A 14157-nucleotide genomic window follows, 5' to 3' on the forward strand; every position below is an offset into this window, starting at 1 on the left:
GGTGGGTCACGGTGTGGAAGCGCCCCTTGTTCGATCTCGACTGAAATAGCCTTACACCGGCAGTTCAGAGTCAACCCCAAGAATGTAGACCCCCGAAAACAACCACCAAAAATGTCGGTTCAAAGTGTATTTTAAACCAGTGCAGTATGGTGAACACACAAAAAAAGAACTCGTTTTTTTTATTTCCTCCCCTGGGACTTGAGGACAATGTTGGATGTTCTTCCACATGTTGTAGCTGCATTTGGCCACTTTTGGATGTGTGCTATGTTAACGCCTTACAAGGTAAATGAACGACACACTTATTTCAGTTGGCCCCATAACCTGCAATTAGAGGGTTTTTCTTATCTTGGCTCTGCCCAGCATTATGGCTGAGAACCACACACACTCGCGCGCGCGCGCACGCACGCACACACACACACACACACACACATGCACATAATTTTTTTTCTGAACTGCAATTTTAATGGACATGCTTCCTAAAATCAGCGAATATTAGAAAAGTATGAGAGGTATTTTGTTGCCTGTGCTCCAAGGTATCCACAAACACATTTTAGGAGAGACAGCATTTGGCATGTAGAGGTTGCTGTTGTTCAAGAGATGCTGTCATCCACCAGGCATATTTGTACTGACTCTCCCGGAGCTTAAAGAAGACCGAAACCCACTGGAACCCGTGGATGTCAACTTTCCAGGCAAAACAGAAAAACCACTGCAGCCACGATATCTTTCCTTTACAACTGGGTATCGGTACACTGTCATTGTACAATACATTTTAAATGGAAAAGTGTTTGCTTTTTTTTGTCTCCTCGGAGGATGGAAAGATAGAAGTCCTGGTTTCGCAGGAAATGCTGGGGTTTTTTGAGGGATCCTTTTTAGCTGGCGCTCTCTGGTGAGCCTGCTCTGGTAAACATTAGAGAAGTGAGGGGCCTGTAAGAGGGAGCACGCCGTTCACTTAGGCTGCTCAGTATGCCTGCCAAATATACGTGTTTTTACACACACACACACACAAAAGCACATACACACAAAAGTATACACACACGCATATGCTCACACATGCATACATTTATGCGGACACACACACACACACACACACACACACACACACACAAAAGTATACACACACAGATGCGCACACACACAGACAGACACACAAGCATATGTTCACACATCCATATGTTTATGTGGACACACATACACACACACACACACAAAAGCATACACACACAGACACGCACACACACATACAGACACACAAGCATATGCTCACACATGCATATGTTTATGTGGACACATACACACACACAAAAGCACACAGACACACACACACACGCACGCACGCACACACACACACACACACACACACACACACACACACACACACACACACACACAGAAACATACACACATAAAACCAACCAAACACACATCAGCTCACATGGCGTACTGTGTGTAGCAGGGTTCCAGACAGCAGCAGAAGTGTCGTCCGTTCGTGGTGGAGAAGGTTCTCTCCCTGGCCCTCTCTCTGTTTTGCTGGGCAGGGCAAAGCTCGTAAACAAGCAATGGATGCACTGTATTTTAATACCAGAAACATAATGCCAAATACACAAACCAAACACAGACCTCAGACCTGGCTTTATTTCAGAAGTCTTGGGTTTGCTGTCAGAAATTTTCTTTTTTCCAAACAAATCGAAGCGTTTTCATTTGCCCCCTAACGTTCAGCTCTGCATCCCAGGAATCTACAAACTGGAATGTTTGTATAAACACGGAACAATAAACAAGTCAGCGGTCTGAGATCCAGGCAGAAGGCCCTGCCGTGTGTTTACTCTGCTTTATCTTGGCAAAGCTGGGCTATTTGCTCCCAGATAACAAAAGCCGTGCTGGGGGGACGAACCAGAGTCCTCCTCACCTCCTTCCCCTGAAGCCGTCATCTGTCAGCGCCAACGCCACCGGTCGTTTCTTGGCTCCGAGGTGACCACTTCTGTATTCTTTAAAAAGTCACAACAGCAAAGTGGTCGTTCTCTCAATGTTTAACAGAACAGCAACAGATAAGTGTTAGAGCCGGTGGCCCCCGGTGGAGAAAAAAAAAAAGTCAGAGGCGATGAGGTCCAGAGCTTTTCTTTTTTTTTTCATTTACTGTATTGCAGAGTTAGATGGTACACACAAGATATACTCAAGTGCAAGGAACATTACTTCAATAAACACTTCTGATTAAAGCAACGGTAAAACAAAGCAACACAAAACATTTATCAAATAAGCGATTACACAGAAGGTGCCACTCAGCAGTGGGGGGCAGGCTATTCGTGGCGGCGCACCAAGCAGTTGAGGGAGATACGGATTATCTAAACTTCCTGATGGTCTGCTTGGAGAAGGCTGGAGCAGCAGTAGTCCTCCTCCAGCTGTATGGGAGTAGACAAAAGCCTATTTCTCCCAAAATGTAAATCAGTCAAGAGTTCAAATGGACAGAGAGGTGGCTCATACTAAACGCCACAGCTAAACACTGCACCCGATGAAGCAGTGAGTACTTCCCCCTCTCTGTGATAACGATGTGTTAAAGGAACAGTCTGTGATTTATTTCACCGTCTCAAATCGAGGTATATTTATATACCTCATCAGAAGAGTTTGAGTTGTGGATTGAAAATAAACATTTTGTGTGTCTCTCTCAACCGAGCGTAATTGGAAAAAAATACGGGCAACATTTCGATCTGATAGAGCGATTAAAAATTAGTATTGGGAGCATTTCAGTGTGCAGAGCTCATCCCTCCTTTGTTCTACGTCTCCCCTGTCTTTCTCATATATTCCTCCCTCTGTTCTCTTGTTCTGTGTCCAGGTGAGACAGCTGGCACGCACCAGGTCCAAAAGTCTCAGCCTGCCTCGGAGAACAGCAGCGCGGCCCACAGCATCGGCAGCACACAAAGCACACCCTGTTCCAGCAGTAGCACAGCATAGCCCACGGCGGCCCGGCGGGACGCCCACCCCCCCACCCAACCCCCCCTGCACGGGGGGCATAGGAAAGGCCGAATAGGTTACAGGGACTGGTTTGTTGACTTTTGTTTCCTTGGATGAAAGAAATTATTTTTGCGGTGCTTTGCGATGTAGCAAGGAAGCGGTAAGATTTGAAAAAGAAGAAAAAACAACAACAACACCACAAAAACCTCTTTTTTCCCTGGGTTTGATTACCTTTTGTGCCACTTTGACAATGTGCTTGAACATCACAGATCTACTGTACTGCTATTATATTAGTGGTTTAAGGGCTTAACAGATCTGAGACAACCTCATATCCAGAGCCTAACTAAACAAACTATAAGACGCAAATGTGAGTTGAGCAACAGGCATTTTTTTTATTCTCTAATCCAAATGCTGCTTTTATCTTCGACCGCAACTGAGCATTTTGTCATTTCCTTAAATGGTTTCGTTAAGGTTGCAGCTAACAAACAAGAGGACACCGATAGCAGAGGAAAGCAATGCGATCATAATGTCAGTAGCAAGTGAGATGGGGATTGGCTGTTCACTGCGTTGCAGAGCACAGATTCTGATGCTTTATGCCGCACGTAGTCACCTGAAGTGAGTGAACAAGCAAAACAACCACTATGAATAGGCAGGGAGTAAGTAGCATGTTAGCAAGACATTTCCACTGCTAGACACAGTGAGACAATGCATGAGTTATGCTCATTCAATGCTATGAATGTTGAAAGGACAATTTTGAGAGAGCAAAGATGTTGAATGTATAGAGAAGAGTCAGTAAATACAAAAAAAAAACAAAAAACAAAACAAAACAAAAAAAATGTGAAAGAAAAATGTGAAAGACTCAGACAAAACCACATTTCAAATACACAGTCTTTAATGGCCATTCTTCCCCAAATTAGTGGTCAAAAATATTTGTACAAGTTAAAGCCATAGTTACTATATATTAGTTCTTGGCATTGCACTTAGAGTTCTAGGTCAAAGTTAAGGTCTGTTTCTCAAGTTTCATTGGTGTTACACAGCTTCACACAAGCATGATTAAGCTCTCCTTTCACTAGATGGAGCGCTTTTGTAAAGATATGTACATTTTGTAAATATTGTAAATAATCAAAAATGTTATGAGGCAAAGTCTGTGGAGAGTTTTTCCTCTTTTTTATTATCTCTGGATTCCACTTCTGCAAACAGGTTGAGGTATAAGGTAATATACTTGCCAAAGCTCAATATTGGAGCCAAAGCTCTAGTTTTGTTGGCTTATACACTACAGGGCTGACTGACAATATCAAGTGAATGTAGGTATCAGTTGGGCATTTCCATTAAATAGCACATTATTTTTTTCTTGATCCTGTGCAGCATGTTCAGTTGAGAGTCCCATGATCAGTCCATATTAAAGTCAGAGCATACTTCTTCTATTGTAATGTCATCATTAATGTTGTCAGGTGTGCAATGTATAGTCTAATACTCCACGTTGCATCCTAGTACTGTGATGCTTTACTTCTATGTGTATAAACTTGGAAGCTGCAGTAAGTGTGTTGGCCTACAGTATATGAGTAAGCTATTGGCCTGTTGAGCTGCAAGCTCAATGAAGTATACACATTTAATGCATTTCACTAATGTTCCCCATATGTAATTTTTCTTGTCATTGCAGAACCAATATTATCCCACTGTCACTGAATAATATGAATGTTTATTGTTATGCCTTCCTGAATGACGTGCAGAACAAGTGTCTTGGTGAGATACCACATGGAACAAATGGAGTCACTTTAACTTTCTTACCCCAAGAAGTGAAGGAAGTGGGGTTCCTTTTCTTTATACCAGTTTTGCTTTTTTTCTGTCTGGTAAGAAGTGGAAAAAAATAGATAAACAGAATGTATATTATCTCAAAGCTCTCAGTTTTTATTTTGTGTAAACATGTATAGAGGTTTCTACAGAGGTATCAGATTTATAAATATATAGTTGTGTATAAAATTATATTTTGGAATATATTTACCCAGATATTTTTATTGTCTTTTAATTGTGTAAGTACTGTGAATTGTAGAATTGCTCATCGGTAACTTTTTTTTTTGTGGATTTATTCTACGTATTTCTAAAAGGCTAATGGCATGTTTCATGACAAATTCATAATTGAAAAGATTTGTTTTAATGGCTACCATACAGTTCAATGAAGAGTATATATAGGGACCTTTGACTGATAGATATTGATATGAATGTGGTTTCATATCGAAGGGTGAACCCTTCTCTCCCCCACATCTGATTTGAACTTCCAAGTCTCAAAATAAAAAGATGCCGAAAGACAACAAATGACAATGGATACCCAGTTTGCATTTTCCCTTACAATATTCTTGCTAAGATGAATATTCAAGACCATTCAGAGGCATTATGCATTCAAATCATGATTTTCACTGTGTAATGAAGCTGGTAAAATGCCAGCTGTTCATTAAATGTACCATGAAACATGCCCTGAGTCTGTTGTGAATGTGACATATAACTGCTTTACAGGGAAAGCTTTACCTGATATTATTTCCATTGTAAATGTGCATGTGACATAATGCATAATGTATAGATTCAGAAATATCAATTTTTTTTTACCCCTTTCCCAACTTGGCAATACTTAGTTACTTGGCAATACTTAGTTGATTGCTACTTTTTTTTTTTGCAAATTATGTGATTGCTAAAATATTCTTATATGATAACATTGTTAGAATATTCTCATACCACTCGATTAAATGTTATATAACACTGTAAAATTAATATATATTGAATCTATAGATTTTTTTAAAAAAATCACATTATTGATGATAAGCTAAAGTAATGTAATTAAGCTGTCAAGAATCTCGAATCTACCTAATCTATTTTGAGTCATTGTCAAATAAAGGTCTCAAGTCCAAATCTATAGTTTGCACAGGTGAATAAAATGGTGTTCACTCTCCCTTAGCCCAAATTCTTCCCATTGTTCCAACCTGTAGTTGAGTTTTGTTTTTTGTTTTGTTTTGTTTTGTTTTTTAACTGACCTCAGTGTTATGTTAGATGACTTCCTCAAATGACACCAGTGTGATTTAGTTGAATTCACCGTTTCTGCCAAACTCACCGTCCACATGCATCTATATTTGAGACGTGTGTCCAGTCAAACTCCCATGTATACCGTGAAGCTGTGTAAAAAGATCAGGGCACAATTTGTGAGTTTTATCTTGGAAAATAACAATGCCGTATGCAATCGAAAATGGAAAATGTTTTGTGAAACATCTCGTCTCTCGTGGTGTTGAAGCAGCCTATAATCAGTGGTTATGGTGGGATGTGGGGTTTTTGACATTCCTGTACTTTTGTGGCTTCCTTTATTGACTGTGGCCAATTCATCTACAGCATGCACAGTAATTGCCTCCTCAACCCTGTTTATTATGTCATGTTTTTGTTTTTTTTGGAGGTGGGGTGCTGAGCCCTCTGTTATTCAATCCTTTCTTTCATTTGGGATTTGATTTTCATAAAGTACCCGTGCATGTCATGATAATAGCTGTGCAAATGTTGAAATGTGCCCAAGAATATTTGATTGAGGGTCTCCAAAATGTATTAATGCTATCGAGATGACTTTGCCGTCATCTGAAACAGCAATGCTACATCGGAAAAAGTGAAAGGAGCATTTTTACAGTACAATATGTTTGGAAATAGTTGAAAATAATGCCTTTTTGGGGGCCTCCACTTCCTCTATCCCATATAGTTAAGGGTGAACTGAAAACAGCTGTATTTGGAGCCTAAATCCATATGCCAAGTAGAGGAACACCCAGAATTATTGATTGTACTTCTTTCGTTTTCTTACTATTTGACTACCTCACCTTTTTCAGTTAAAGTGTACCCTGGGCATGTGCGTGTGTGTGCAACCTTAGCGAGTGCTCTTTTAAAAATGTCTGTTCTGTGTGGAAATGTGTTTGTTTTTTGAATTTTTTTTTTTTTGCGTAAGTCAATTTTGAACTATAGAAAGTCAGTTATTTTTTACGCCAGTTTCAATCATTACTGATTATACTGTAGTAGGCCGAAGTGGGCCGCCTGTGTTTATTGTGCTGTTTTTACGTTACATTTTAGAAACTACAGTAAGACAATGAAGACTTTGACCTTATCCATGACACCATTACTGCCTTTTCGTGCACTGTGGTGTGCACTTTTGTTGATCAGTTTTGTTTTCGAAAAGTTTTTATATGCTGTAAATATGCATGATACTTGTATACATACCTTCAATGCCAAATAAATTTTCATAATTACTGACATTGTTGTCGTGATGGATTATCTCATCCTGAAAATAACAGGTTACGGAGCGATGGCATGCCACAAAATGGCTGTTGTCACGCCATATGTTTAACAGTGAGAGGCTGATGTATGGATTTGTTTAAGAACAATGAACTGTAATAATGATGTGTTAGGTTTAGCCCTCTTGTCATAAACTCATGACTCACTGGTGAGCTCATAGCGTGATGCAGAACATGTGGACCACTGACTGGGGATGTTGGTGAGGCTGCCTAGATGTCCACTATCACACACACACCCCTTATAAGTTGCACTTCAATGCATGTGTGCATGCTTACACTCTTTTTTTCCTCCATCTCTCCCCTAGGATTTAGGTTGTCTTCGCTTTTGATCAGAGAGCTTGGGAGTCAGCCATAGTGAGCATACCTCAGGTGTACTGTAATGAGTGTGTCATGCACTGGGAGAGAAAGTGTCTTGGGGCAAATGGCAAGAAAAGCTCTCATTAGGCCAACTCATGTTAGGCTGACTGGTTAACACATCCAAATGCTCCTGACCCTCACAATCGATCCGCCCCTATAGGTCCCGTGTTGGTTTCTCTTTACCTCTCTTTCCATTAACTCTCCGCTTCACAAGGTCCTCTCACTGCTCAGGGCTCTCTCGTGACTGAATTGTTTAATAAAATTTTGTCCACATCATCGAGCCCTGGTCCATGCACTATTCAGGTCCAGCGCCACGACAGCATGGATGATGATAATTTCCAATTCCAGCTCACTTTCTCTGCAGCCAGGGACATGTGTTTGTTGTTTTGCATTTGTTACCTAAAGGTAATCAATTTAGTCACTGATTGCAAATAACCCAGACAGTGTTGTGTAACTAAAACTGGTCCAAGAAGAGCGAAGAGGGTTTGTGCAGTTTTCTTGTCTGACAGTATTCGAAACATTGGCACTGGAGAGGCCAGACTAATTCACAACAGACATTTGGTATCCTCATTTTTTTTTTTATTGAATGCAAATTAAGAGAGATGTTTTGGACTCAGATTGCTTACATCCTCACTAAGGGATGAGGCCAGTTTAAGAGACCATGCACGGCAACCCTCAAAGTACCTCTTCTATTTCTAAGGTCAATTCCCACTGGTATATGGTGAGGAAAATAAGAGTACAATTATATGTGGAGCCAAAATCCAATAGACTCGGTAATGTCAGATTCTGACATGCCTCCAGTTGGAAGGATTTAAAGGTACAGAATGAAGTGGTTTCTAGATGGTATTTCACAATTATACAAGAGGCAAGCGAGTCTTCCAGACTGTGTTGTATAAGCCCTAACACATTCATTTGAGCTATACCTATGAGTCTTACTGTGGATGTTACCCCATGAAGATGCTGTTGGTGTGTAGCCTAACCCTCACATGTCGTAATGATTCTGCTGTGGATGTGCTGTTATCAACACACTGTATGTGCTCCGAGCCATGCATTTATGCCTTTTGTGGAAACAGCACCCTGTCAGCAAAATAATCAAAGCGGTATGACTCAATGGGAAATGAAGCATATATTCCATCATATAATTATATAGTGAATATTCCCAAAATAACAGTAAACACGAAACCCGTGAGGTATTTCTGAGAAAGCTAAGAGGCAATGTGGAAGATTAGTCAATCCGAAGCTTATAAGCCAGTCACTGTGTTAAGACTAATGTCATATCCCTCTTAAAAGTCAGCATGGACATGCACTTCAAATGCTTTTCTTTCCTCTGTAGCACCTGAGATTTTTCTCAAGTTTGTGTTTCCGCTGAACAAAGTTGGATGCTTTGTGTGATAAAGGTGCTTATTTTTCTAATGAAAGTTGCACAGACAAGGTAAAGTTAAATTGATATACTTGTACACCAATTAGCCAAAACATTAAAACCACCTGCCTAATATTGTGTAGGTCCCCCTCGTTCTGCCAAAAGAGCTCTGACCCATCGAGGCATGGACTCCACAAGACCTCAGAAGGTGTCCTCTGGTATCTGGCACCAAGACGTTAACAGCAGATCCTTTAAGTCCTGTAAGTTGTGAGGTGGGGCCTCCATGGATCAGACTTGCTTTTCCAGCACATCCCACACATGCTCGATTGGATTGAAATCTGGGGAATTTGGAGGCCAAGGCAACACCTTGAACTCATTGTCATATTCCTCAGACCATTCCTGAGCAATGTGTGCAGTGTGGCAGGACACAATGTCCTGCTGAAAGAGGCCACTGCCATCAGGGAATACTGTTATTATGAATGGGTGTACTTGGTCTGCGGTGATGTTTAGTTAGGTGGCAAATGTCAATGTAACATCCACGTGAATGCCAGGACTCAAGGTTTCCCAGCAGAACATTGCCCTGTGTTTCATGCTGCCTTCGCCGGCTTGCCTTGTTCCCATATTAGTGCATCCTGGTGGCATCTCTTCCCCAGATAAATGATGCACACACACCCAGCCATCCACATCATGTAAAAGAAAACGTCATTCATCAGACCAGGCCACCTTTATCCATTGCGCCATGGTGCAGTTCTGATGCTCACCTGCCCATTGTAGGTGCTTTTGGTGGTGGACAGGGGTCATCATAGGCACTCTGACCGGTCTGCAGCTATGCAGCCCCATACACAGCAAGCTGCAATACATTGTGTGTTCTGACACCTGTCTATCATAGCCGGCATTAACTTCTTCAGTAATTTGAGCTACAGTAGCTCTTCTATGAGATCAGACCAGATGTGCATCAATGAGCCTACACAATCAATCAATCAATCAATCAATCAATCAATCAATCAAGTTGCATTTTATATAGCGCTTTTCTAGCTGCAACAGCCACTCAAAGCACTTTATAAAAACATTGACCCATAACCTGTAGTGCAAGTTAGAATGGGGGATTCTAATATTAAGTGTAACAATACAGACTGGATCCATTACTGTGTCAAGTTTAAATGCAATATTAAAAACTGGAACTCTTAGTAGATTCTCTGGTTTGTAAGTAAAACTTTACAGACTGGAACTCTTTTCATACATTCTTATACCTGGGTGAATACCCATTTTCGTTTCTTTAAGTTCATTAACTGTTCAAGGTCCATTGACTGTTCCACAGTTTTGTTTGAAAATACGCGTCAAACAGTCCATACACAGTCCACGCAATGAGCTGGTTCACCAGTTGTCCTTCCTTGGACCACTTTTGGTAGTTACTGACCACTGTATACTGGGAACACTGCACAAGACCTGCTGTTTTGGAGATGCTCTGACCCAGCCATCTAGCCGTCACAATTTGGCCCTTGTCAAAGTCACTCAGATCCTTACGCTTGCCCATCTTTCCTGCTTCCAACACATCAACTGCAAGAACTGACTGTTCACGTGCTGCCTAATATAGCCCACCCTTTGACAGGTGCCATTGTAACAAGATGATCAGTGTTATTCACTTACATACCTGTCAGTGGTTTTAATGTTTTGGCTCATCATATGTGTCAAAGGCAGTCATATTTCTTGGGAGGATTTGTACCAGGTTGCAGACACATTTCATAGCTAAATATAAATGGTGAATGCCTCCCAAATCCCTCACACTATGTGACCAAAGTTAATTTAATGATCATATAATAAAGCAAAAAGTTACCTGGTTCCGCTTTAAGGGGTCTTTTTTTTTTTTTTTTATAAATTTATTTCTGATTTTCCCCTTTTTTCTCCCAATTTAGTGGCCAATTGATCCCTATTTTAATTCAAACACCCACCCTCGTATTGCATGCGTTCGCCAACTGCATCTCTCCGGCCGGCAGTCTCGAAGGAAAGCGCCTCCCCACTTTCGTGACAAGGCGAATCCAAGCCGAACCACTGTTTTTCCGACACACACAGAGACGCATTCACATGACGAACACAAGCCGACTCCGCCCCCCTCCCGAAGACAGCGTTGCCAATGATTGCTGCTTCATCGAGTCCGGCCATAGTCGGATCTGACGAGACCGGGGCGCGAACCCCAGTCCCCAGTGGGCAACTGCATCGACACCAAGCCGACGCTTAGACCGCTACGCCACCGCGGACCTTAAGGGGGGGGGGGTCTTTTTTGAGCCATGCTTGAACTAGCCTCGACTGAGGTGACTTGCCAAGTTTAACCTCACATTGCAACAGGCCTTTGCTGCACAAAAAAGACCCAAGATATGTTTTATATTGCTGCCAGAACCCATAAAACGGTTTCATTTGTGCTGAAATGCAAACTCTGTTTTGATTGTGGCACATGGGTACTGAGTGTATATTTCTTTTGTGGAGATTTGAGACCCCCATGCTTGCAGCTGGAAAACACTAGAGCTTTTCAACTTATAAAAAAAAAAGAAAGAATCCATAACCTAAAATTAAACTGTTCAAAATGAAAAAGCTCAATAACATCCACTTCTATACCACAAACATGTTCCAATCAGTTAATGTTAATCTTGCCCTTTTCTTTCTCTCTCTTTTTCCCTCTCTCAGTATTAAACCCACACAGCACACACACGCACACATGCACACACACACTTTTGTTTGATACTGCCCAACAAATCCAAACTGAATGAACATAAACATGAGGAAAGGATTCAGTCACCTATTTTGCCAATCAGCACGCCCATCTATTTAGATAACTTTCTTTACCTAACACAGCTATTTAGAAATCTACTTACCAAATGTCTGATTTCAGTTGCCAAGATAAATTCAGCAATAGAAATGTACTTGCATGAGTCTCAGCAATATTACCCCTGCCATTCATTACCTGTCAGTTAGGGCAGACGCTGCAACGATCTGCTTAAATTACAGATTGAGGTCTGAGCTTTTCATATTTTGAGCAACCGGTTTCATCACCCTGAAATGCTAAGCAGAGGCTGCTTACAGGTATGCGTTGGAAAGATTATAGCTAAAAAGCTCATTTTTAACAGTCTGACTTTGCCACGCTTGCCAAAACAAGTGCACATCTTTCAAGCAATTCATATTGTGCATTGTGTGTACCTGCTTATGTAAGAGCTTTCGTCTGTGGTTGAAAAGCTGTTTTTTTATTCATCTTAATTATGTAAGCCAGTTAGTGGCATGGAAACACTGTCTTCCAATAGAGCTGCTATATAGATCATCCAGTTCTTGGTAGTACTATACGGATCTGTGAATTGAGAACAGACTGAACCTGGACCTTGCAGAGTAGAAGAGAGGCATAACTTTGATTTTCATTACCTCAGAAGGGTGGGATTTTTTTTAAGCCTATAACGTAAATCACACTACTCTCGTAATGTTATTTTGAAGCAAAGCCATATAATACTGCTACAATAAATGTATAAACTACCCTTACCATATTTATTCCCATTAACCCTGCTGTAATTACCTGTCCTAGTTAACCATAGACAGTTAGATTTCATCGAAGTGGTGAAATTGTCCTCTCTGATTCTGAGGGATGCTCCTGTGGGATTTGCAGAGGGCAGTAAATGCAGCTTTCCTGGCTGCCAGGGTCTGCCAGAGACATACAGCAGATGCTGCTGGACCGGAGGGCCAGACTTCATTAAAATTTGTTTTTCCATCCGAGATTCAGTGCAGAGAGCTGCCTTGCTGGCCTCTAGAGCTCAAATCTGCACCGCAACCAAACCAAATAACACAAATTCTAGTACCAGGCCCTAAATGCAACCAGATGTTTGCCCTCAACCAATAATCACAGAAAATGTACACCTTTACTGCGATTGGTCCAGTGGAAGCCCCAGCTGATCAGTGAAAGCTGTCATCCAGAAAACAGATGTGCGGAGTGTGCGTAGAACGGTGAAATTATACTTCCAGCCCCAGGCACCGCCGACTGCTAAATGTAACTTAGCTGTAGTTTGAGAGAATGGTAAAATATAGCAGGGAAAGGAAAGTTGCAGAGGGTCACTCCGTTATGCTCTGTGACAGCAAATCACATTTAAAGGAGGGGACCAGAACCTATAGTGGTGAAAACATTTTTATGACTAGTTAATTGAATGCGCACATGCACATATTATTAAAATTGACCACATGCACCTAGTAATTTAGGCTCCTGGGCCAATGCTCATCAGTCCTCTGGGCCCATCAGAAAACACAATGTGGTTCAAGCTGTTCGAATTCAGTTGTCCGCAAAGGCTGGACGTGAACTGTACTGTTGCTTTGATTTGGAGTTCGATGATAACTTATGTCATGTGCATAAGTTGTTCACATAATACGAATGATGTGCTGAAAGACAAAACAAAACATATCCCTCTGTTGGGTGGTGTATCGGCCTTTATTTAAAGCTCCTTCTCCCAAGACATTCTTCATCTTTGGGTGCCAGGTTTTAACCTTGGAAAGTTTGCAGGAAAGTTTTTCTTGTTTTCGTTCTATCTGAAACTTTTATTCACAAAGCTCTTGTCATCAGAAATCACATAACTTAGGGCTATTTGTATTTGCCCTGATGACGCTGAGAGACGAAGACTCAAATGTGCACATTTTTGAGTTTTTGAGTGGTCTATATTTTAGCGTGCTCCGAAATTTCTGCTGTGCAAATTAGAAACATTGCCCACTCACTACCAGTTATCAGTGTTGTCTATAAGCATGTTACAAAGATCCATGTATACACACATTTTCATTGGGCGGCACGGTGGCGCGGTGGTTAGTGCTGTTGCCTCACAGCAAGAAGGTCCTGGGTTTGAACCCCGAGGTTGTCCAACCATGGGGGGTCATCCAAGGTCGTCCACTGTGTGGATTTTGCATGTTCTCCCCGTGTCTGCGGTGGGTTTTCTCCAGGTGCTCCGGTTTCCTCCACCATCAAAAAAGACATGCATGTTAGGGTTAATACTCCTGTCCGTGCCCTTGACCGAGGCATGGCGAGATGAACTGGGGTTGGTCCCCGGGTGCTGCACAGCGGCTGCCCACTGCTTCTAGCTACACAACTAGGATGGGTTAAATGCAGAGTGTAATTTTCCTACGGAGATGAGTAAAGTATCTCAAAATCAAAATCAAAAAAATTACAACCAAACACTA

The 14157-nt window shown here is 41.5% G+C and overlaps 1 protein-coding gene across 1 annotated transcript in view; it reads left to right on the forward strand.

Moving 5' to 3' along the window:
• Positions 1–7203, forward strand: part of tgfbr3 (transforming growth factor, beta receptor III) — a 71863-nt gene extending 64660 nt beyond the window's left edge. Inside the window, exon 19 of the mRNA XM_056276805.1 lies at positions 2825–7203. Coding sequence (XP_056132780.1) covers positions 2825–2943 — 119 coding nt within the window. The 3' untranslated portion in view covers positions 2944–7203. The remainder of the gene's footprint in view (positions 1–2824) is intronic.
• Positions 7204–14157: the final 6954 nt, after the last annotated feature.

Source organism: Lampris incognitus, chromosome 3 (assembly GCF_029633865.1).
Source record: "Lampris incognitus isolate fLamInc1 chromosome 3, fLamInc1.hap2, whole genome shotgun sequence".
NCBI lineage: Eukaryota > Metazoa > Chordata > Actinopteri > Lampriformes > Lampridae > Lampris > Lampris incognitus.